Source organism: Pungitius pungitius, chromosome 10, assembly GCF_949316345.1.
Source record: "Pungitius pungitius chromosome 10, fPunPun2.1, whole genome shotgun sequence".
NCBI lineage: Eukaryota > Metazoa > Chordata > Actinopteri > Perciformes > Gasterosteidae > Pungitius > Pungitius pungitius.
In genome coordinates, this window is record NC_084909.1 from 18,031,398 (window position 1) to 18,055,985 (window position 24,588).

The following is a 24,588-nucleotide window of genomic DNA, read 5'->3' on the forward strand; positions in this document are numbered from 1 at the left end:
ATGTCATGACCACCAAATGTCACATCCAATTTCATAGATGTTCAATAGAACACATTTTCAACTTAGATAGATAGTTGCTTCAGTCAATATTTCCAGAGGCATGAGATCACATATGTTTCACTGTGGTCTTAAGGGCATTGTCTATATTTGGAGCTCCTGCTTTGGTGCGAGGCCAGGAGGCCCTTCTCCTCGAGGTCACACAAAGCGGGAGGAAGGGCGCAGTCCAACAGAGCCAAGAACAAGTGTGCCGATATTAGTTACGAATGCTACGTTTGCTACTCATGCCGAGCATCTTGCTCGTGCTGCCGCTGACCTTTCCCTGCCCTTCACTCCCTACACCCTCGGCCAAACTTCACCCAGAAGCGATTCACACACACACACAAACACATTCATGTCTCAATGATGTGCAGCTCCTAAAAATAAAGCCCTCTCTCAAATCATGCCCTTTTATAATCGACATATTTGAATAGTTATCATGACAATATTTCCCATTTTTTAGCCTCTCTACTGCTTTAAAGTGATGGGTGCCAAGTTTCCTTTATGTTGTTCTGTAATGTCAGTGAGTTGCATTGCAGAAACACAGTCGAGCTCATGAACATACAGCCATGAGGCGATCATGCGATGGATTGGTTCCTGCAGTGCCAGGAGGATAATCAATATTTCAGCGCTTTCAGGCCCTCTTTTTGCTACTAATCTGCCATGTAGTAATGACAATTCTGCTCTATTCACTAACTTTACCCTGTTCGTCTTGGATAGCAGAAGTCAGAATATCATCCTTTACTCCCTGCACCAGAATAAGAATGCAGCACGCAAGCAAAGTAAATATGTGACAAAGCATGGCGTTAGTTTGAGCGTCAGGTAAGAGGTGGATGTTTTCCTCATGAACTACTCTACAGCGTGCTGGATGGTGCAGTCAACTGTGCTTTGTACTTGACTAGCCGGGTCCATTGAGCGTGGGAGCAGTCAAACTGGCTCACTCGCTTATAACCAAAGATATGGCACATCACATAATGCTTTAGCCGGCTTTTTTCTTTTTTTTTCTTCAAATGCTTCAATTTGCACATTTTGTGTTCAATAGCAGTCGTAGATGACGATAATGACGTTCCCAACACATTTTGTTATGATGCAGCCTTGATGCAACATTGGTTTGTGGCTTTCATTTGGCGTTTTTGTTTGGCGCTTCATCTGTGACGGTTAGATGTAGTGACAAGCTGTCAATCACCAGGTAGTCCCGCCCTAAAGCGTACGTTATTTGACTATTAACAGAACCATCATTTAAATGCTAACACAGTGGTTAGGCGGTCCTTGAAGGCCTGGGCTCGGTTCAGCAGAGTGTTGTCACTTAATAATTTATAAATCTGTGCCTCTGGAGCACGTAACGATGTGTTTAAACCCTCTGTGACAGATGGGTCCTTCAACACCTGGACCAAGAAGGGATCAGTCACAGCGCACCATTTATATGTTGATGATGCTTCTGCATCTTTTGAACTCTTACTTACCCGCAACTGTGCAGCTTTGTACCCTCACACTCTGCTCACTTCCCACTGTTTGCTCTCTTTTTTTCTCTGTCTCTCTGTTTTAGAATTCAAGTCACGATTAATAGCAAATCTACCCTCTTATTCAACTCCTACAATCTAGAACCCCTGACAATAGACAATGGGAACGAGATCTAAACACAGAGCCTTCTGAGGATATGTGGCAACTTACATTATGTGACATATCGTCAATGAAAGTAATACCAAGATTATGAAATTTCAATCCCAACTGTGATTGCTGGGAAACGACCTCCATCCACTGTATTCACATAGGTTTTCTCGGGGGGGGTAATCCATATTCTAATTCTATAAAATGGTAATAATTAAAAGGGAGCACAATAACGGTGACCTCTTAAATGTTCTTAAAGTCCATTCATCGGTCTTGAAGCTATTGAATGCAGCTCGGTTCAGCAATTAACTCTCATAATTCAGAGTTCTGTGCCTCTTGAACAGCAGAGGCTTTCAAATCTGTTCACATAAGGTCAAACAAAGTCAAGGTCTGTGAAGTTTTTTTGATAATTCAAAAGTCTCACAATGGCATCCAAAGGCTCCAAAGGCTGAAAAAGCAAAAGCCCTGCATCAAGGTTCTGTACATTTCTTGAGGGACAAAGAGGAGGCAAACACGCACAAAACAACACACGCTTACTCCAATACAAACAAAACAACAAGAGCCTTCCTGTGAGATCATGTAGAGAGAGTAGAGTTTGTTTTCTGCAGGTTTCATATCTGTGAAACAGGAAGGAGAGACCTTGCCAGTAACCAAGATGCAGACACTCTTTGAATAGGTAAAGTTGCCAGGAAACAGGAGAACATTAACAGTTGTGAACAACACCAGGGTCGCATTTAAGAGCACAAAATCTGGGCATAAACGTGAGTTTCTGTTGGCGCAGTCCTGCCGATTAGTCCATTCATGTCAGAGTCCTCCGTCTCGCTCCGCCTAATTTGTTATCCTCATAACTCATTCCACTGTTACATAACGGCACTGTGGGTCGTTTTTAACTTGTAAAAGACTACGTCGTACATTATTTAAACCCTTTCATAGCACGGATCTATCCGGGATATAAAGCCTGCCTGCGTTTTAAGCATTAAAATGGGGCAAACTTCCCTGCATTCAGGGAGAAAGTGCATCCCGCGTGCTCCAAACCGTCATCAAAAGAGCCACTTTTAAAAGGGACAAAGCCTTTTTTGGGGTCGAAGCAGCTGTACCTCCTTGGTATTAATGGAGCAGCGGGGCTAAGGGTGTGTAGCCTCCGAGTCGTTAGCTATTCCAACATCCATCAGCTGGAAATTGTGTTTAACTTAGATGTGGCTTTCTTGTAAATCAAGTGCGAAGGGTTTTCAGATGTAATTAGAGCATTAACCAGGGGAGCTGCCTAAGTTTTGTTTTAGGGCTTCTTTTGCACATAGAAGGGAGCAGTTATGGGGAGAAAAAAGAATAAGAAGCACAGAGTTTATGCCTCGTGATCGGTTTGAATGTGAGGCGCTGTGTTCTCTCACATAGGCACAACAAGGACATCCTCAGAGGAAGTGAGCTGTGTCCCCAGAGACGTGTCTACTGCGTCATCGAGCCCGATGTGATGGATGATCACTGGGAGTGGATCTCCTCATGGGACCTGTTGACGTGGTCACTTTCCATCACACAGGTTGGACGAAGAAGAGAATGAAACCTTGATCTTGACACTCGGGGAATGCACAAACTCTTCCAATCTCAGTTCGGGGTCTGGCTACATGTATATATAAATGTGGGCTGTGAGGAAATTGATCGTATTCGTTTCAATCAGCAAAGGGACAAGGTGGCAAACAAGGGACACGAAGTCTCTGTTCACTAGCTGGAGTGCAACAAATAACTAAAATGTAAGATAGAACAATATAAGATGCTTTATTAGTCCCACAGCGGGGAGATTTGCATGATTACAGCAGCAAGGTGGAAAATGAAACGTCAGTTGAAATAAAAGTACAGTAAATATTCAAACATTAAAGCAATAGAAAATAGATAAATCCTAAAAAAACAAAAGATGAAAATACAATATAATCAGATTTCCTGGATTGTAATCCTCATCAAAGCAAAGTACTATACTGTGTCCTTGTACTTTCAAACGGCCTCCACTACATAACATATACAAATATAATCTGATGTTACAGAAGTATTTATGTATTTCCCCCTCACTGATTGCTGTACTACACAATAGAAGCATCCATTCCGAATGTTTATTTGAATATCCTCTTTAAGTTTTAAGATGTTGCATAATCTGGGGGGGGGGAAACACACACACAACTGTACGCACACAGCCTTTCTGTTATGTTTGTACAGGTAGCAGGTTTGAACTCCCTGTACATCTCATTTACCAAAGAGGCCGTCTCATTCCCACAATGGTGCAACGGACGATCCACTGTTCCCCGGTGAGACCTTTCCTGGAACTGGTAGCATCCCCTGCCACGCAGGCCAGGAAAACAAGCTTTATTATCTTAACAACATTATTCTTCTTCTCAATAGGTGATGTAGCCGACTAAACTTTTCATACATTTTCCCTCTGTGTTACAATGGATCATAAATGGAAGCTGATTAATTGCTTTTTTTTAAATTGTTATATGTAAAAAAATATTCTTGCCATTAAACACAAGAGAATTGATTGAGTCAGTATTTCGAATGGTGCTTGTAAAGCATCACTGAGGGAAACCAGGGTTTTCTTATAGGTGGCCTAGTGAATTGAATGCATGGAGATGGCCTGTGAGTGATCATGGTTTTTGGTTTTCATTGGTTACTCCATTAGTTAGTTCCTTTGCTCAAAGTGTTTGTGTTGGTAGGCCTTCAGGTTCTAGCTTCGGAGGTTCGGCCCAGTGAGGCCAACGTGAAAGTGTCCCAAAACATAAAATGTCTCCAATAGACCTTTTTCCACAAAAAACGGAAATGCGTAATCAATGTGGAAGTGGACTTCCTGTCAAGCGTCACAACTTCACTCACAGATTTACCTACAATTACATTTGCTGACGTTGCAAGACTGGTGGAGGAAAACTCTGCCACGAAAAAGAACAAAACAAATAAATGGTACACATTTTTCCATGAGGAATTTATCCATCAGTGTCAAGTTTACTTAAGTGAGAGCGATCAGGCTGTTAGCTACTGAACTGTTAACTAGAATGACAAATCATTAGAGAAACAGCGAGATCCTCCTTGTGGCACTGGCAAGCAATGCCAACTGAGTGGCACCTTCTGGCACCTCGTGGCACGTCAATGGCAACAAAAGGCAAATGTATGGCACCTCGTGGCACCTCGTGGCAGGTCAGTGGCACCTTGTGGCCCCTCGTGGCACCTCGTGGCAGGTCAGTGGCACCTCGTGGCCCCTCGTGGCATCTCGTGGCAGGTCAGTGGCACGTCAGTGGCAAAACAAGGCAAGTGAGTGGCAACTGCCAGTAATTCAGTGGCAAGTCCGGCGCGAGCGTCACAGCGGCACGCTGAGTGGGCGGAGCCAAGTTTTCCTAGAAAACGGCCGCTCTGTGTATGACAGGTCAGCTGCCGTAAATACGTTTGACCTAATATGACTTTGACACCCCTGCCCTAACCAAACAGGAGGAGGATTACCACAACGGTTGCGTATTTCCGGTAAAGTTGTGAGAAAGGTCTATGCAGAACTCAAGGCCTGAAAGCAGCAGTCCACAAACCAATGGATGACGTCCACTTCTTAGACATACTCCACGCTGCCTGTGGGCTCAATCCAAGCAGAGGAAAACAGATCAATTCTCAGTTTCAGGCAATGAATGTTATATTCCATTTCTGCCAATAAATCCCCTTAACGCCATGAAAGAACAGATCATAAGCACAACACATCTACTCCGGGTTCAATATGGAAGAATAAGCCAGCTGGAGAAAACTGTTTTGTGTTTCAAAATCACAAAGAAAGACCACGGCAGGTTGAGAGTCATCCATCTCCCGCTCCCACATTTTAATGCCCTTGCATCTGCCAGCTGTCCCATCAACACTGTCTCTTCTTTCTACAACAAAGTAACCAATTGTACAGGTACGGATTTATTGCCCATTATTCATTCACAAGGATACTTCCTCTGCAACGACTGGTGACTGCGAGGCGGGGGGCAAATTAATTGGGGAATTAAGTTGCTTGTGAAGGCATCTGAGAGGAGATATGAAGAACCCCCCTTTATCAGAGCAATTTTGCAACAAATGCTGCAGTTAAACACTTCTGTATTATTATTGTCTATTATAAAAGTATGCAGTGCAATGTGCCAGCCTATTGTTTGTGCATTGATAGTTTCCCAGGTAAGGTTGTTACAGTTCATTTTGCTATTCTGAATCTTATCCACATGTTTTATTTAAACCATTCCATGTAAACTGAATTGTTACATCAAGGGAAGAAAATAGCAACTTAATAATCTACCAGTATCATGAGTGCGGTGCCCTTTCATTCCGGCGTGGAATTTGAATTATTATAAGTTAAGTTATGATCTCCGTTGCGCCAAAGCATTGGCATAACCTGTTCTGGTCAGTAGGGGGAAATGTGGCGTATAGATGTTCATTCATGAAGTCATGTCACCTCAATGGGATTCATTCAACAAATCCTCAATGATATGCTCCGCTGTGTTGTATTTTCCCAACAATTGCATGCATAATGTGTGTTCCACACATTTGATCTGATGCGGTTGTCTAACTTTGAATGAACTCAATCCCTCTTGGTGTGATCGAGCAGTGAGTGCAGTGCAGTGCTGTTTTCTGTAGGTGTTGTCAATTTTGCATTCTTTTTTTCATTAAATGAAATCATTTTGCAATTGATTAAACTGTTTCACGACCATCGTGGTGGACAAAAAGTATGACCGATTTTAGAAAATTCAGTCTGTATTTACAGCTTTGAACTGTGCGGCATCTTATTTCACAGTGCCCCCCGCTCCCCTCACACCCTCCCCATCCCTCCCCCTGGCCTCCTCCCCACTAATTAGCCTATCTCGGTGCCTTTATGCATGTCTCTGTGTGGAACTTGCTAAACAGGCGCATCGTTTGAAACAGTTCATTCATCTCCGCAGCCGCTGTCATGGCAACCGCGTATGACTGGCAGAGAACAGGGCACAGTCTCTGGAGCTGGAATCAGCCGGGACGCTTCTGGGCACGTAGTCCCTCATGAGCAGATGAAAAGCTGTGACATGGAGACGCCACAGACTGGAGGTGAGTCAGGGGAGGGACTGGGTGAGGTAGCACTACTCTTCACTTTTAAAGGGATGCATTCTGGGAGACGGACCTACTGCAAAATGGATTAAAAGTGTGTGTTTTTCTAGTTGACAAGCTGGTGGTATCAGACTTTTTAAAAATGTTACGGACAGGGCCGTGATGATGCATCTAACCCATCAACCACGACTTCTCTCTGGAAACAAATACCTGCAGCTCAAATGGGAGTCACTTTCATATGATATACACAGGTGCTTAGGTTAGAGCAAACATGTAAACATGTCGTCTATAAAGTAAATTAATTTCAATGTTTTGTCCTACACCTTTTATTCAAGTCGCAAATCAACCACATTGAACTATTTTTCAACAAGTACATGTTGGAATGATTCATTGCCTTTCATTGCTCTATACAAAATGCTATATGTTTATTTGTTTTGCTGATCTCTTAAGGTGAAGACAGCCAAACCAACAATAAACACATCACCACCAAAGACCTATAGTCCTCTGACAGTGAAGCTGAAACTCTTAAAGGTTGCTGTTTTTTCTCTTATGTTTCAAACTGTACTCACATTATGTCCATAAGGTGGCAGCAGATGTTTCAGTGCTGTGTGAATAGTTCAGTTATTAATGTTATCTCACCCTATCAATGCCTAATCATATGTTATTGCATTAAGCTTGAAGAGGAGTGGACAATGAAGGTGCAGAATGAAAACCCTATGCTTGTGGAGAAAATATCGCAGATCATGAGGACAAGTGGAGAAGTCGATAACAATAATTATTATGACACAAATAGCTCATGAAGTACATATTTAAGTGAAGCAACAAGTTGTATTGGTGACCAATAAGGTGGCCCTTGATACTGCACCAAGTCGTAGAGCCTGTGTTTATTCTTCATGGCAGCCTTGGCGCGGAGAAGCGACAGCTGGAGCTGCTGCGTATTACCAAGGAGAATCAAATGATCCTGTTCCGTCTGAGCCAGTGCAACCCTCCATATAATTGGACGAGCTTGCATGATCCCTGGAAGCTGCCTCAAAACTGATGCACAGCACTTGCACATTACATCGGAGGCAGTACACATCCACAAAAGGCTCTTTTTTGTTAGATTGCACCTAAACGGTTTAATATACTATAATGATTTCTACATGCCAATTTCAGGAACAAGGAAAACCAGACAAGGAGCACAATGGTGACAAAAAAACCCAATCATAGCTGTTCAAGCAACAAGGCAAATGGCTGAAGGAAAAAAAAGAAAAGAAATGAAGAAATAAAGCCAGAAAGAAGGTACAAGAACAGAGACACAGTCAAACATAGCAACATACTTTGAACTAAATGCATCTGTGTATTACATCTTGCAGGATACACCTGATAATCCTGGTTCCTGTATTATTACTTTATGTAATAGGGTATTTTTATATTACCTTTTTATATAAATACATCAATTGAGTGAATGTTTTAATATTGTTTGATGTACATCTTATAACTGTACAGCTAGACATGCAGCGGAAGTGATCATGTGGAACTTTGTATCCAGCATGAGTTTCCTTACGGCACATTTTAGCAGGACACTCGCTGCAGAAAGAAGCCGCGGAATTGATTTTTCGCCGCTAGCGAGCTAGCACGTACTGTTTTGTGCATAGTTTGAAACGCTGCATGTGAGAATGACACGCTTTTGATATTCGCAGCGATAATTGTAGTAAATAAAACTCAGAATGAATCTCGACAGACTTCGAAAGCGAGTACGGCAGTACATTGACCAGGTAAAAATTAGCCTATAATGTGTTTCTGACTTTCTCTGTTGCTAGCTAATGCTAACCTGAGAGCAATTTAGCTAACGTTTGTTAGCTTGACTTCCTTGCTAACTTATCAGCTGTCGGCCTGTAATAACTATATAATTATTTGAGTCACTCTTGCCACTCTTCCTTGTGTGTTTGTCCACAGCAACAGTATCAAAGTGCTCTGTTTTGGGCCGACAAGATCGCGTCCCTGTCTCATGGTGAGTGTGCGCCGTTAGTTCACAGTCACAACAGCGGATTCAACATACTAATCTAACGTTAACTCTTTAAGTTTCAATGGTAATATTTGCAAAATTGTCTTTTATAGATAATGCTTTTTAAATGTGAAAATGTCACGAACACTATAATACAGTAGCTTGGCAACAGTTGTGTTTGTGTGTTTGCTGGGGGCGATGGTGGCGCGAGGAGTAGTGTGATGCGCTGGGAGCCGCAAGGTTGGCGGTTTGAATCCCGGCTGCCTCCTGTGCCATGTCGAAGTGTCCCTGAGCAAGACACCTGACCCCTAACTGCTCCGCAGGCAAACTGTAATGCATTGGTTTGCTTTGGATGAAAGCGTCAGCTAAATGACATGTGATGTGCAGCCTGTCAGTGACGAGTCTCACGACAGAAGTTGATGAGCCCAATGCTTCCCCCTTGTTTGTCGTGTAGAGGATCCCCAGGACATCTACTGGCTAGCTCAGTGCCTTTACTTGACCTCACAGTACCACAGAGCCTCCCATGCCCTGCGTTCGCGGAAACTTGACAAGGTAACTGCAGGTTGTGTGTGGTTCGTCAGTGGGTGACACGGTTTTTATTCAACACAAATCCACATGAAATTAGACCAATATAACTGTCTCCCTACTCTGAAACAACACATGTCTTCTCTCAAACAGCTGTATGCAGCGTGTCAGTATCTTGCTGCTAGGTGCCATGTAAGTAAATCCAAAATGCACACTATCGTTTGTAAACCCTCCTCTGCATGTAAATCAGAATGGGATATTTAAGCAAACCTACCAGATATTGCCTGTGCTTTAGATTTATTAGCCTCTGGTTGTTTTGTGAAGTATGCTGCCAAAGAGTTCCAGCAGGCCTTGGATATCCTGGACACAGAGGAGCCAGCTTGTAAGAAGCTGCTGGATAGGAGTGTGAAGGAGGACATTGGGACACCAGAGTCGACCAAGGACTGGGACATGCCCCCTGCCTCTGTAAGTCTGGACTGCCATTCTTGTCTGTCAGTGTTGCATGACCCAATAATGAATTCACAATTAATTATATTTTGTGCAGCCCAATATCACAAATTTCAAATTTGCATTAGAAGGCTTTCCAATCTGTATGCATGCGACATCCTCTGTCCTGAAACCCTCAGATCGGCACAGGATAAACTCCCCCAAAAATGAAAAAAAAAACAGGGAGCAAATGGATTATACCTTACTGAGAGAGCCGTCTCCTGGGCTGGACAGGGTGCAATAAATAAATGAATAAGTTCAGTGCATAATACAGAAATGATTCAAAAATTGAGGGTAGTGAGCCAAGTGTCAGGCAGGACCAGTTCAGGAACAACCACCATCAGACTTCAGGAAAGCAGACCCGCAAACCTGTCACTTTTTGGCAAAATTTGCCATTATGAAATCAAAATACATGTGAATTGAATTCTTTGTGGATTAATTCTTTTTAACCTGATCCACAACTTAATGACAATTAAATTATTTAGGTTAAAGCAAAAAGGACTCCACGCTACCAGTCCCACCTGTGGAGACACAGGTGAGGTGCAATTGTCTCTTAGTAAAGCACCACTAGGCCTTTGCACTGTGCTGATTTTTGTTTTATGTGTATGTATTTTTTTGTCTTCTTTCGGTTTCATTCTTGTATGGACTTATTAATATTAACTTCATGTTAGGATATGAGCATTGTTTCAGAATGCTGACCAGGTCTGGTCTTGTTAATGCCATAGATGGAGCTGACACAATATGAGTAATTATATGGGACTTCACTAAAGACTCTTTCTGTTTCTAATACCTTTTTAAAATATTGCAGGTCAACAGCTCCATCTGCCTCCTGCGGGGTAAGATCTATGATGCCATGGACAACAGACCGCTGGCTACCTCGAGTTATAAAGAGGCCTTGAAACTGGACGTTTACTGCTTTGAAGCCTTTGACCTTCTGACGTCCCACCACATGTTGACCGCGCAGGAGGGTGAGGCTGATCTGTGGGGATGTGCCCTCTGACAATGTGTTGCCCCTGTTGATTTTCTACAGCAATGATGTTCATTATCATTTTGTAAACTGTAAAGAATGGTGTATGGGAAATGTGGTTTTTGTTGTTTTTTTCAATAGAAAAAGACTTCCTGGACTCACTTCCTCTGAGTCAACAGTGCACTGAAGAAGAGGAGGAGCTCTTACACTTTCTGTTTGAGAATAAGTTAAAGAAGGTAGGGTACTCTGTATTCTTGTTTTTTCTTAATTTTCTGTCATTATTACCGAATGATACTTATGATATTTTTTTTATTGTCTGCAAATCCTTTAACATGACCAAGAACAAATTTATCTGACCAAAAACTGTTGCCGTTGTAGACAAATCCTTTTGTATTATTAACACATCTGTTGGAACATCTTTGCTCGAATGAACATGCGGTTGGTTGTTTTTCAAGTGTATTTGAATTTGTCATTCTGCCGTATCCTTAAGTTTTTAGTTAATGGAGACAACATAACAACCAGATGTTGCTCTCTGGTGTTGCAGAGCTTCAAGGTCTATACGTGTACAGTAAATAGTTGTTGAAAAATGTAAATGTTACTGCCGATATTTTTAAGTCCAAACCTCCCCAATCACTTTTCTTTTCCTTTCTTTCATTCGTAACCTTGCTTTAGGTTTTCACTTCTGCTCATATTCAAACCCTTCACCCACCTCTCACACTCCTTTTCCTTCCCTCTGCAGTATAACAAGCCTAGTGATTTGGTGGTGCCAGAGATGGTCAATGGTCTTCAGGACAACTTGGATGTGGTGGTGTCTCTTGCCGAGAGACATTATTATAACTGTGATTTCAAGATGTGCTACAAACTCACATCAATGTAGGTGTTCCTCTTGTTCTGTTGTTCTTAGTGTAATGTGAAGATCTCCCTCCTGTATGTACTGTAGCCTGCTTCAATATCCAGCTTTGCCTTAAATTCTTAATGTACCTCAGCTACAGAAAGTGCTTTTGAGTAATACACATCTATCAATATGTGTGATTGTATTTTAACAGTAAACTCAAAAAAGCCAATGAATAATGACCAAAATCACAGTTGGGTATCGACTCCGATGATTGGATTCCACTCTACATAGGGATAAACGTGTGATTGCAGTAGAATGTCTACAAAAATGCTCCACCACACAATGTGTCCCTTTGTTTGCATTTCAGGGTGATGGTTAAAGACCCCTTCCATGCAAATTGTTTGCCCGTCCACATAGGAACTCTGGTGGAGCTTGGAAAAGCAAACGGTAAAATACCTCACATTTGTGCACGTTTCGTGTTCTTGCTTAGCCTACCCATCAGTATAACGGCTAATTGGTTGATTTTGCTGAGTGTTGTTTTCTTTCCCCTGCAGAATTATTTTACCTCTCGCACAAACTCGTAGACTTGTATCCTAACAACCCAGTAAGTGTTACGGCCTATTTCTCGCATTATTTACATAATTCGCTCCATTTGATAACCACCATAAACCTTTTATCAGGTGTCCTGGTTCGCTGTTGGGTGCTACTATCTCATGGTCGGTCATAAAAATGAACACGCTCGGCGTTACCTCAGGTATGCAACCTCACACTTTAAATATACCCTGTTTGATGTTTATGTTTTGCTGCAGTTATCCATATTATGGAATATTGCGTGTCTCCTGCAGCAAAGCCACAACGCTGGAGAGGACGTACGGCCCTGCATGGATTGCATACGGTCATTCTTTTGCGGTTGAGAGTGAGCACGACCAAGCCATGGCTGCCTACTTCACGGCTGCCCAGCTCATGAAAGGGTAAGTTAATCACTGACAGGCTCTGGAGATCTCATCTCCACATATTACACTATATCCCTTCCAGGTGACCGTAGTTTGTGGCCTTCTCTCATCCAGGTGTCACTTACCCATGCTCTACATCGGCCTGGAGTACGGTCTGACCAACAACTCCAAGCTGGCAGAGCGTTTCTTCAGCCAGGCGCTCAGCATCGCTCCCGAGGACCCGTTCGTCATTCACGAGGTGGCCGTGGTTGCCTTTCAAAATGGAGAGTGAGTTATAGAGTCCCGAGCACAAACCACCAACACGTAGGGCCTCCACATGGACAAGAACGGGACTGAAAACCCCACAAGTTTCTATTGCAGTATTCTATTCAGAATACTATACTATTCAGGGTTTTAATATCTGTGAATAAAATTACGCCAGATGTATTGGGATGGCCAAAATATCTCTAACTCAAAAAATATATATATCCAATTCTTTCCTTTTTTATGACGTCGGGGTCATTCTTAACACATTAGAGCTAGGAAAACATGTGATGCGCAACCTGGAATGCACCTTATTTTGATTAACCTTGTATGAAAAAAAATGATATGTTCTGTAAAATGTTTTTCACGTGGGTTGTTTTAGCTGGAAGACGGCAGAGAGGTTGTTTCTTGATGCAATGGAGAAGATTAAAGCCATAGGAAACGAGGTAATTGTTCGTTTATTTCATTGAAAAGGTTTTGACTGACAGATGACTTAAAACATGGCCAGGAATGAATCCTTTATGCTTTTTGCGGTTATCCGTTCAAATTTTAGGTGACTGTGGACAAATGGGAGCCTTTGTTAAACAACTTGGGCCACGTGTGTCGAAAACTGAAGTGAGTATGGATTTTGAACTTGATTGAATGGTCTCAAATTAGCGTGACAGTGGAGTGGAAGAGCACATACAGCACTAATACTGGGAGCAAAATTGATCCCAATTGGGATATTATCCACTTTAAAGAAGGCTGTTGAGTGCACTCTGTTCTCATTTGTTCATGCCTCTCTATTATTTTTCCCTCACCTCCCTCCTACATGCTATTTTCAGAAATGTGCTCGCTTGTTCTGTTGCAATCATTCAGAATGTAGAGCCCTCATTGGGAATTCATGAAAAGACCCTTTAATGAATTATGCATAGCCACCACTCAATAGATTTAAGGGTCTTTGCAGATTGTGTGCAGAAGAGGTTGTTTTGAAAGGCCATGGTAGTTTTTATGTACAAAAGGGTTTCATCTGCATGGGGTCAAGGCGTTAAGGTTGTGGCTGTGTGCATGCATCAATTTTCATGCTGTTTATCTATAAAGGAAAATGAAATCTGTGTGTGTGCTGATATGAGAACTCTGTAGTGCATGTGTTATTTTGGCATTACTCTATTTAGTTTTCTGATCACAGTGCCTTCCTTGATGACAGTGGTTTGCACCTCAGTCACAAACTCGCTTAGTTGGGATCTGCAGACAGGCGACAAAAAAGACGTTCTGTTCTGGCTTAGGGGGCCTTAAAGAAAACCCGCTATATGCAAAATATTGTATACAGCTGAATTTGTGTTTGTCACAATCCTAGAAAACAGTTCTTCAGATCCTTCAAATGTACTATTTGATCAAATTTAGTTAGTCTGTATTGATTGATCCATCCAAACAATATACAAAGTATACTGTGGCGTTTGTTTCCATAGAAAGTACGACCAGGCTCTGGAGTACCACCGCCAGGCGCTGGTGTTAATTCCTCAGCACGCCTCCACCTACTCGTCCATAGGATACGTGCACAGCCTCATGGGGGACTTTGAGAGTGCCATCGACTACTTTCATACGGTACGGGGCTATTCTCTTTGATCCGGGGGGTCTTTTTGAGCTTTTTGTAAGAATCTTTCTTATTAAAGGATTTATGGTCTACTCTGATAGCTATCAGACATAAGCGTTAAGACGTGAGTGCAAGTAAACATCCCCAGCCATAACACCACCAACATATATGGTGTAGTAAGTCTGTGGGACTTCAGTAACATAAAAGGATCACTTGTGATGAGTCCATTATTGTTTTGCTCTCTTAACAAATAGATAGAAACATTACACGTCTGTTTGTTTGATTGTTTGTTTTTCTGTGCAGGCACTCGGGCTGAAAAGGGACGACACTTTCTCTGTGACGATGCTCGGCCACTGCATCGAGATGTACATCGGTGACACAGATGCCTACATAGGTAGGACGTGCTGTTTTGGATTTTGGATACAGCTTCGTTACTCCTGCTTTTATCGCTTGGCCTTTTTTATCAGGCTGAGTTGAAAAGGATTTTTTTTATCCTCAATGAAAAAATGTCTCAAAACCGTCCGCTGACGTTCGCTTTCCTTTTTGTTGCAAATATTCAAATGTCTGTCGTACACGCCGGCTGACGTCTTCATGCGTGTCGTCATTTGTCCCCCCCCCCCCCCCCCCCAAAAGGCACGGACATCAACGACAAGGTGCGAGGCGGCTTGAACACTCCGGCGCTGATTAAGATGCTGAACACGTCGGAGCCCGGGGAAGCCGGCGCCACGCCCAGGTTAGAAGACGCCAGCATCGCGTCCTTGGAGACGCCGCTGTCGAGTCAGGACAAGATGATGCTGGAGACGCCTCTGCGGCTCTCCCTGACCCTCGAGTGCGACATGTACGAGAGCGACATGATGTTGGACACGTTGTCGGACGCCAGCACGTGATCTCATCGGGTCGCAGCGACCGATTGTCATAGGCACACATAAGCGAGCCCATGGACAGCTATCCAACCCAAATCTCTGGCACGTGTCGTCCATCGACGGTTTCCTGTGGATTCTGCTTCTTGTGCATTAAGTGTGGATGTCCCTGTTAGTGACAAAACACAGGACATGCCGTTATGTCCTTAACATTTACATCTATACGGCGCCTGCTGTATTCATTTTTCAAAAGACGACGCACTTTAAAATGGGGAATTAACATGTGCCTGGGTGACGGGGGTTGAGTACTTGGACCTTGGGTGAAGCCCGGGGAACCCTGGGAACATGTGGCCCTCTGACACACTCTGACAACGGAGCAAACACAGCCGCACACCTCGCATCGCATCCGAAAGACTAAAAGTCACTTATTTCTGCCTATGGCGGGACCCTCCGTGTTACTCAACTCCACCTGTGGATCTGCTCATTGAATGAAGAGCCAGCTAATTAACATTTCTTGGCGAATCCTCTAATAAACCATGCGTTAATCTGAACGATTCAAGCATACCTGTATTTTGTGTTAATCAGAAGTAAGGGCTGGATTTGTGATGTCATAATGACAACAGGGCAAATGTTTAAAAAAAAAAAAACAACCTGTTTGCAGAATGTCCACACGCACGGAGCGGTGAGCCGTGCATACAAACGTTTGTGGAGAACCTGAGGAATGGCCGACGCAGATGGTGAGCTGAAGCTGATGTGACGCCTGTCACGTACAAAAGTACAAAATGAGTTCATTAAGTCGCTGATGTCAAAACAACTTCATTGATGGTTTATTCTTTAATGCTGGATACAGCACACTGTATACGGACTAACTAAACAGATATTTGGTGCCACTATCAGTCTGCTGCAACCATGGAGACATTCTGCACACATTCTTCAGTCACCCTGCAGGTCTTCATCACCTTTACGTGTTAGCAATGGTGGGAAATAAAGACCCATAAGGATCCCTCCATATCCTTATCAGTCCCAATCATGATGCCATAAAGTGTGATGTTTTTTTTTTTTTTAAATGAGTGGCGATCACAATCATTTTGGAAGCAAAATCCGTCTCAATGCAGTAAACATGCCCAAGTAAATGAACAAACACAACCATTTTCCATTATGTTTGTTTTAGTCTCTCGTATGTGTCATTGCAATGCGGAGGTAATTACCCTGACATTAATGGTAAAGTTTTTTTTTTTTTTTTTTTACTTTATAATTAAAAGTGTAATTTCCAACACTTGTTTTAAGTGAAACCATCCCGGATCTCGTGCTGTGTTCACGTGCACCGAAGCTTAACCCTTTTCAAATCCAGGACCCCTCCTAAAAAAAGAATTCCACGTAGTGTGAAACTACCCTGGTTTTAGGGGGGTGGGGGCTGTCTCAGCCCTCCGTGCTCCCCTCCCTTATCATCACAGCCACCTATAGTTTCTTTCCGTTCTCCTCCTTGTTTAACCAATTGAGAGCGGCTGAAGCTCCTACAGAGATGGGCTGTACTCCGTCTAAGGCGGTGGGGGTTTACACCCAGGACCCGGTGTGCCGCGACCTGGACACCTGCTCCACTTATGTTCCCAGCTTGAAGAGCTCCGTGTCGACCCCAGAGAGACCTGGGCTGTGTGAGGAGACCAGCAATGTGAGGCAAACCGTCCTCGATGGTAAGTTTATTGTCTCATCCTGATTCATTTGTAAAGATTTCGTGAGGCCATTGGCTGATGAATAAAAATAATATATTTTGGCAATGTGTCGTCGTGTAAAGTACCATATTTCAATGTGAATAGTTTTCTTGCACCTTTTTCTTATTTATGCTTTTCTCAGTTCCCCGCCGAGACGTCCACGGCTGGACAGGCCGGTCCTCCCCGCTGGAACCCTGGAGCGCAGCGGACAGCGCCGCCGCGGGAAGCCCCGCCCCCCGGTGCGGGTCACTGGAGCACGAAGCCCCGCAGCCCGAAGCCGGACCTGCACGGTGACACAGAGGGCCGCCTGAGACGCGAGAACACCGGGGACATCACCAATAGGAGCTTTTGAAATACGGATTTGAAATCTTTTCTTTGCCGTTCGATCCAGAACGAAAACATTGTATCCCCAACATGGACTGTAATGGACTTACTTTAGTTTGCCCGAATGTGCTTTATAGTACGCGGTTGAGACAACAATTTATAGTTAAAAGCCTTTTTATACATTTTTTTTAAATACATTGAACAAATCTAAAGCGGATATGCCAAAATTTTAGTCAATGAAAGTTTTGGGGCCAAGGGCCAGCTTCAAACGCTGATTTAATTGACAAAATGTTTTACTTCTTAACCTGCACTGTAACTTTTATTTGTTAATTGTTTTGATTTCTGTTATTAATGTTTCAATCAATGTTCTTAACTGGTTGTTAAATGTATGATTCTTTTTCCTTGTTCTGGTGGGTTTTATGGTTTTATGTGAAGCAAAAACTGGTCTTGCCTGTTGTTCATTAGTAGTTTATTTCCAATGTAACCTTCATTTAACGAGGAGAGACAGTGAGATTAAATTATATTTGTCATTAGTGCCCGGGTCAACAGCAGCCATGTAGTTACAAACAATATGACCGATAATTCAGAATAAGCAATTGCAATAAAAAACATCTGATTGAATGAAACATACAAGCACGATAATACAATGGTTATTCATATTTTGTGATACACCATGGGATTCATTTCATTTTTTTGTTCCACACCCTATACATTGTCCCTGAGTAGCTGCCGGTCGAAGCAGCGGGATGTTAAATCCCGTCTCTCGCGAGACCCCTCCAACTCTCGCGAGCGCACGGCGACTTAACACGGGCAAGAAGGAGATGGAGAGAAATGAGGTCTGAAAAGGACCAAATGACCGCGGGTAAGCAGAAAGGCGTCGTGGAGATACAGTTCAGCGACGTCTCGAGGGAGCAGGAGAACATTACCGGTAACCTGAAGCAGAAAGAGGAGAAGAAGGAGGTTTTCACTAAGGTGGGTAGGCCGTGTCGCATTGTTTACACGCTGTGCGGCGAAACGGACATGGAGGGGAAGGCGGTGATAATTCAGCACCGCGGACAGCGCCAGGAGGAGGACGGACAAGAGCCGCAACCTATCAGCCAGACCTGCAACCCCATCAACGATCAACCGTTTATTCTGTTTTACAATTACACTGCATTTTCAAAAAACATTGACAAGCTCATTTTATCTGTGCTGCACTTCTCTGATCTGTTTAAGGCCTTAAATTAAAATGGAATGACAATGTCATTCAGTGTTCCCCCTAAAGGTTTACAACTTCAGGGAGGGGGAGGCGTACATAAAAGAAAAACATGATTAAAAGGATAAAAAAGACGTTAAAAGATTTAAAATATAATACAATTTGCAGTGTAATTTCAGAATGTCTCTAAGAATTCAGAATTGCAGAAACGGTCAATTAAAGGCAGCAGCAAACAGAAAAGTCTTTAACCTGGATTTAAAGAAGCTGAGGGACTCAGCAGACCTACAGCTTTCTGGGACTTTGTTCCAGATATGTGGCGCAGATAAACTGAACGTTCTCCGTGTTTAGTTCTGACTCTGGGAACAGAAAGTAGACCAGCCCCAGATGACCTGACTGTTGGTGGCGGGTCATAAGGTATCAGCAGATCAGAAATCTACTTTGGCCCTAAACTTTTGAAGTCAATTTCTTTGTGGTCCTGAGAACTGGAGTGATGTGATCCACTTCCCTGGTCCTAGTGAGGACTTGAGCTGCAGCGTTCTGGTTCAGCTGTAGCTTTCTGATTTACTTTTTACAGAGACATGTAAAAACACTGTTACAGTAGTCAATGCTACTGAAGATAAATGCATGGACAAATCTTTTCAAATCTGGTTGAGACATAAGTCCTTGATATATCATTTAGGTTACAGTAGGCTGATTTTGTAACTGTCTTGACTGACTTAACTGTTCAGGTTTAGGTCCGGATCCATAATTACACCTAGATTTCTAGCTTGATTTGTGGTTTTTAACATTGGTGATTGAAGCACAGAGCTGACTTTCAATAGTTCGTCCTTGTTACCAAAAACAATTACTTCTGTTTTATCTTTGTTTAATTGAAGAAAGTTTTGACACATACAGTTGTTGATTTGTTCAAAGCATTTACCGAGCTCCTGTATTGGATTGTAGTCCCCTGGTGATATAGTTATATAGATTTGTGTGTCATCTGCATGATAACACACTTTGTTGTTTTCCATAATCTGAGCCAATGGAAGCATGTAGATGTTGAACAGAAGGGGCCCCAGTATTGAACCTTGGGGAACACCACATTTTCCACATCATGAAATTGTGTCATGGTGTTTGAACAGATGTTATTCTGAGATTGGGATACAACATATCCTGTGTGGCACTGATTGCTTGTCTAATTGTCTGAATATTATCAGTAAAAGCGAATTGATTGCATGCCCAGGGGATTTGGATTTCAGCAGGCACTAACACTGGAGGGTTTGTTAGCCTGTCAACAGTAGAAAATAAGGCGCGTGTGGTTATTGGTTTTAGTTTTCATGTCAGTGAAGAAGGCCTGAGTTGGGAAAGATTGCCCCATCTGAAGCGATATACTCAAGCATTTTAGTCAAGGACCTCCATAAAGGTATGTTTGAAGCTGCAGTTTGTAGTATGCTCCTTTCATCTAGCAAATCTAGCAAACAATTTCGTATATCCAACTCATCAACCTGCAACGATACGCTCTAATTATCAAAGTGACCTCACCTATTTTAGTTTAAACCCGAGCTGAACTTTTCCCCCTCCTGTTAATCTCTGATACATAATTCTGTGTGATCTGGAATTAAGGTCTCAATAACAGATGTAAAAACCTTAGACGTTCCTATGGGAGAGAAACTTAAAAGTGCTTTCTGCTGACCTGGAGAAACTATGTGATCGATTACAGGTGGTGATTCGAAGGCTTCCACCCAGCCTGTCAAAGGAGCAGCTAGAAGAGCTGCTCAGCCCACTTCCGTCTTATGACTATTTTGAGTTCTTCCCAGCAGATCAAAGGTAATAAGAATAACCCTTTCAACCAGTGAGTGATCAACAACGAGATCTCTTTATGCGCCTGACACCACATCATATTGCTTTTGCCTCACGTATGAACCCCTATTTGACTCTCTCCTTCGGTCCACAGTCTTTATCCCCACCTGTTCTGCAGAGCGTACATCAATTTCAAGAACCCTGAAGACATCCTTCTGTTCAGGGACCGATTTGATGGCTACGTCTTCATCGACAACAAGGGTATTTCTGTTTGAGCTCTTTCACACAGCGCAACATATTCTGCCGTAATAAAGGAAAAGCGACGTGTGTTTGTTTAACAGCTGCGGACTGGATTTAATGGGTCCCAGGAGCGGCTTTGTGCTTTTGTTGCCATCGTTACTGTTGATATTAGACCTCTGTTATATGATGAGCTCTCTTTTACTTCAATATTTGCTCAGGCCAGGAGTATCCGGCCGTGGTGGAGTTTGCCCCCTTCCAGAAAATCTCCAAGAAGAAGCTGAAAAAGAAAGATGCAAAAACCGGGAGTATTGAAGAAGGTGCTGAAATACTTTAGCCATCTTTTAAAAAACAACAACAACTGACATGCACACAAACAGACATCACACCAGATCGGACACTCATTCTGTATCTTAAACCCCTTTCAGACCCTGAGTACAAGCGGTTCTTGGAGAATTACTCCTGTGATGAGGAGAAGTCTATGGCCAACCCCGAGACTCTGCTGGGAGAGATAGAGGCCAAGACCCGAGAGCTCATAGGTACAGTACCATAACGATCAAGAATCAAGTTCATTGGGATTCAAAAACATACTTCTATCCACTCGCCGAAGTCTTTTTTTCCTCTCTTGATCGATTTTAGCTAAAAGAACGACGCCGCTTCTGGAGTACATCAAAAATAAGAAAATTGAGAAACAGGTGAAAAATGACAAATGCTCAATTTAAATGTAATTGAATTGCTTTGAACAATCCTCTGTTTAAACACAACATCTCTCCTCGCAGAGAATACGAGAGGAGAAGAGGGAGGAGAGGAGGAGGAGGGAGCTGGAAAAGAAGCGACAACGGGAGGAGGAAAAGAGGAAGCGGCGCGAGGAGGAGAGACGCAAGCGGAAGGAGGCGGAGAAGCAGAAGAAAATGTCCGACAAAGACATCAAAATTAAGGTGACGCTCCTCACTTTGAATCTCATCCGTTCATTGATGGTGCAGCAGAATGCAATCACGCAATTTGTATCTGCATGTCCAGCTCCTGAAGAAGAGTGACAGGGATGATGACGTGGACTCAGACCGAATGAAGGATAAAAGTGACGTAGGGGAGACGGACAGATGCAAATGGGAGAAAGCTGGGGGACAAACAAAGTCAAAGGACCCCAAGGAAAAGTAAGGATTGCGGGTCCATCGTGTGAGACCTTCTATCTGCTAATGTGGCTCTCTATTTAAGGCCGTTCCATTTCAGGCATTCTAGAGAAGTTGTAAAGAGGGGTGTGAGGGGTGAATCGGGGGCGTCAATCTGCCATTTCAACAGGATGCAATGTGACATAAAATGGAAAATAAATCCCACTGGAAATTCCTTCATATTTAACTAAAATTGTACAACTCCGTTTTATGACACGAAAACACTTATACTTTACTGTGATCTGCCACCAACAATTCCAATAATTACAACTGGGTCTGAGTAACAATGACACATTTGGTGTTTGTGCAATCTCCGCTCTGACCACTAGAGGGCAGCCCGACAGCGACAAGGAGCAGCGGGAGCAGCACGGCCGCAGGCAGAGAGATAAGGAGCACCGGGGGAAGGACGAGGAGAGGAAACGCCAGCGGCACCACTACGAGTTCGAAAAGTTCATGCGCCGAAAAGACGAGACCAAATGGGGGAAGGGCTACTGCCAGGACCGGGCCAAGAAAGAGGGGCACCACCATGGCTATTCCTACTGCCCCGATAGTGGAGACAAACTGGGAAAGGAGGACAGGGAGGAGCTGGCGAACAGGAAGGAACGCCTCCGAAACAAGGTGAGCGAGAAGGTGAGCATGAGACGGGGGGGGGAAGGTGTCACTGTGGTTAAGATGTTGGTTGATGCTTGTTTTGTTTTTTACAGATAATAATCATCAGCACCAAGGCATCTTGTTTCCTTTCAGTGTATTTGTGTCATGGAAACGGTTCCTGTCGCGCCATGATGTCAGCGTAGAGATGACATCTTTCTCTTATCTTAGCTCTCAGAATGCCACCTAAAAAGACACTTTCATCACATTTCATTTCACGACCACAAGGTGAAGGGTTTGATACTTGACTACATCCTTTCTCGACCCCCACAGAGACCCAGGAAAGTTGCAATTTACAGGATGTCCACATCTGTACAAATGATCATTAATTTGAACTTGTTTGACATAATTAGTGTGAGATTAGAGTGTAAATTCTGCCAAAAACCTTTTTAGTGAAGTCCCCGACCTCTGACCACTAATATCGCATATCAGCCCGTCGTTGAGTCAAGGCTGACGTTGAACGGGACTGGCAACCCAAAACACATAATGCTCAAAATGAACATCAAACCAGGTGAGAACATGATGTCTGAAATAGCAAAAGATTAGCTCATGGAAAATTAAGCACTTTAAAGAAAATTTCGGTCGCTATTGCTCTACATTCACTCACTCGTGGAATATGGAATGGAATATGGAAAAGGCTGCTTTCTGAACCGGGCAGCCTAGTGCATGCTGGGATACACTTCAGCCCTGTGTGATCGTGAGTAAGTGGGTAAAGAAGATGAACGTGTATACATGTGTATATGTATATATATATATATATGGAGTCATATTCAACACGTGTGCTGCTTGTCTCTCCCATGTCTCTGCTCTCTTGTCTCCCTGCAGGACCGTCCAGCCATGCAGCTCTACCAGCCGGGAGCGCGCAACAGGAAGCGCATGAGCTCAGCCGGCAAAAGCTTTGACTGCATCCCGGTGGGCCACTCCCCTGAACCCGGGACGGAGCATTGCTATGAGGCGGTTGCTATGGCCACGGGGCTGGAGAAGGGTTTTGAGCCAAGCAAAGATGAACAGTGACCCATCTGGATAAAACATATCGGATTTGAGCCCAAAGTGATGTTGGTGGATTTGACAGGTCATCGAGATTAAGCAAATATATTGAGGGGGGAGATGGCACTAAGCAAAAGCAAACAAATCTTTTAATGGTTTGCATCTGTATTATGTGTAACGGACATTAAAGGTGTGAATGTTGGTCACGGTTTTAGTTTTGAGTTTTAAGTGCTCACTAAATATTTTGACTCTCTGTTTAGTATTCAAAGACTCCAAATGGAAAATACGGAGAACAGAGCCAGTGAACTTTGTTAAATGCAGATCTTCCCCACGTCTGTCGGCACAGACCAGTGCTGATTGGATTTTTTTTAAAAACACGAGAATGAGAAAATTGAATTCTAATTCATATATGGAAAAGTGTGAATCATTGCAACCAAGAAAGGTCACAGACAGACACAGAGAAGCTCACTCACGCATGCTAACACACACACACACACACACACACTATCCAATACTGGCAGATATAATAATGACAGTTCCCTTAGTGAGCACAAGCAGTGAGTGTCAGACAGTCTGAAGTGTGTCCCTGAGGCCGCTCTCTAGTCGTATCCAGCACCAATGTTCTGGCGAAACCACGACCTCGCCCTGCGCAACGCACCGTGTTGCTAAGCCTTTGTAGACTCCGCTGAACCTGGATGTTTAATAATTCTATAGATTTTATCAAAGTAAGATACAACTTACAAGAAATGTATGTAGAAAAAAATCACAGATGAAATCCTGTGTGTATTTTTGTGTGTAGAGTCTATTATTTGTGTGCAAAGCTTTGTACCCGACCGCCCATGAGCCAAGAAGAACAGAATATCTACGTAAAGAGGAAATACAAAGTTGCTTATTGGTACACAGATAAATGAAAACTATTGGTCTTCTACAGTATAATTCTCTTATGCATTGTTTTCTATCAGTTCTGGCAATTAAACATAAATCAGATAAAATGTTGATCAAGCCTCATGTTGTTTTCGTCTACCATGCCTCTATTATCACGAAGCTTTTCTTTTCTTGAAGTGGTGAGAAAATAAAGCAGTGGCATAAAAGACTAAATCAGTGTATCAGTTATTGTGGCGGTTTGGGCGAGGCAGCATCGATCCGCAGCACCGCCCTGAGTGCACATTCACAAACGGCAGATATGAGTCACGCACAGCGGGATCCTATCGTGCCGCATCCTCCCCCCCCCCCCCCCCCCCCCCCCCCCCCCGTCGTGTTCTGCACTGAATCAATGAGACCAGCTCGGCGCGGGCAGCCCCCCCCCGTGATCCAATCAACTCCGAAAAAAAGCGGAACCGTCGCCATCAACAGGAAGCCAGCAGAGCTCACATCTCCACCACGCTCCTAGACAAGGGGTTGCAATA

The 24,588-nt window shown here is 43.3% G+C and overlaps 2 protein-coding genes across 5 annotated transcripts; both read left to right on the forward strand.

Moving 5' to 3' along the window:
* Positions 1-8,242: 8,242 nt before the first annotated feature.
* Positions 8,243-15,685, forward strand: cdc16 (cell division cycle 16 homolog (S. cerevisiae)). The gene is made up of 18 exons (XM_037487857.2): positions 8,243-8,462; positions 8,644-8,698; positions 9,147-9,244; positions 9,371-9,409; positions 9,542-9,682; positions 10,512-10,671; positions 10,812-10,906; positions 11,410-11,543; positions 11,873-11,952; positions 12,060-12,109; positions 12,186-12,259; positions 12,351-12,476; positions 12,573-12,725; positions 13,084-13,147; positions 13,255-13,316; positions 14,150-14,285; positions 14,578-14,668; positions 14,908-15,685. Exons 1-18 carry the CDS (start codon positions 8,415-8,417, stop codon positions 15,159-15,161), a joined length of 1,860 nt encoding a protein of 619 aa, XP_037343754.1. The 5' UTR covers positions 8,243-8,414; the 3' UTR covers positions 15,162-15,685.
* A 2,256-nt stretch (positions 15,686-17,941) lies between these two features.
* upf3a (UPF3A regulator of nonsense mediated mRNA decay) lies at positions 17,942-24,280 on the forward strand. 4 transcript variants are annotated; one of them, XM_037487858.2, is made up of 10 exons: positions 17,942-18,139; positions 20,062-20,168; positions 20,296-20,402; positions 20,600-20,698; positions 20,807-20,917; positions 21,018-21,073; positions 21,158-21,316; positions 21,399-21,532; positions 21,877-22,177; positions 23,021-24,280. In XM_037487858.2, exons 1-10 carry the CDS (start codon positions 17,999-18,001, stop codon positions 23,207-23,209), a joined length of 1,404 nt encoding a protein of 467 aa, XP_037343755.2. In that variant the 5' UTR covers positions 17,942-17,998; the 3' UTR covers positions 23,210-24,280. The 4 variants fall into 4 exon arrangements, with proteins under 4 accessions (XP_037343755.2, XP_037343757.2, XP_037343758.2 ...); XM_037487860.2 differs by having other exon boundaries at positions 21,877-22,165; XM_037487861.2 differs by lacking the exon at positions 23,021-24,280 and adding an exon at positions 22,252-23,000.
* Positions 24,281-24,588: the final 308 nt, after the last annotated feature.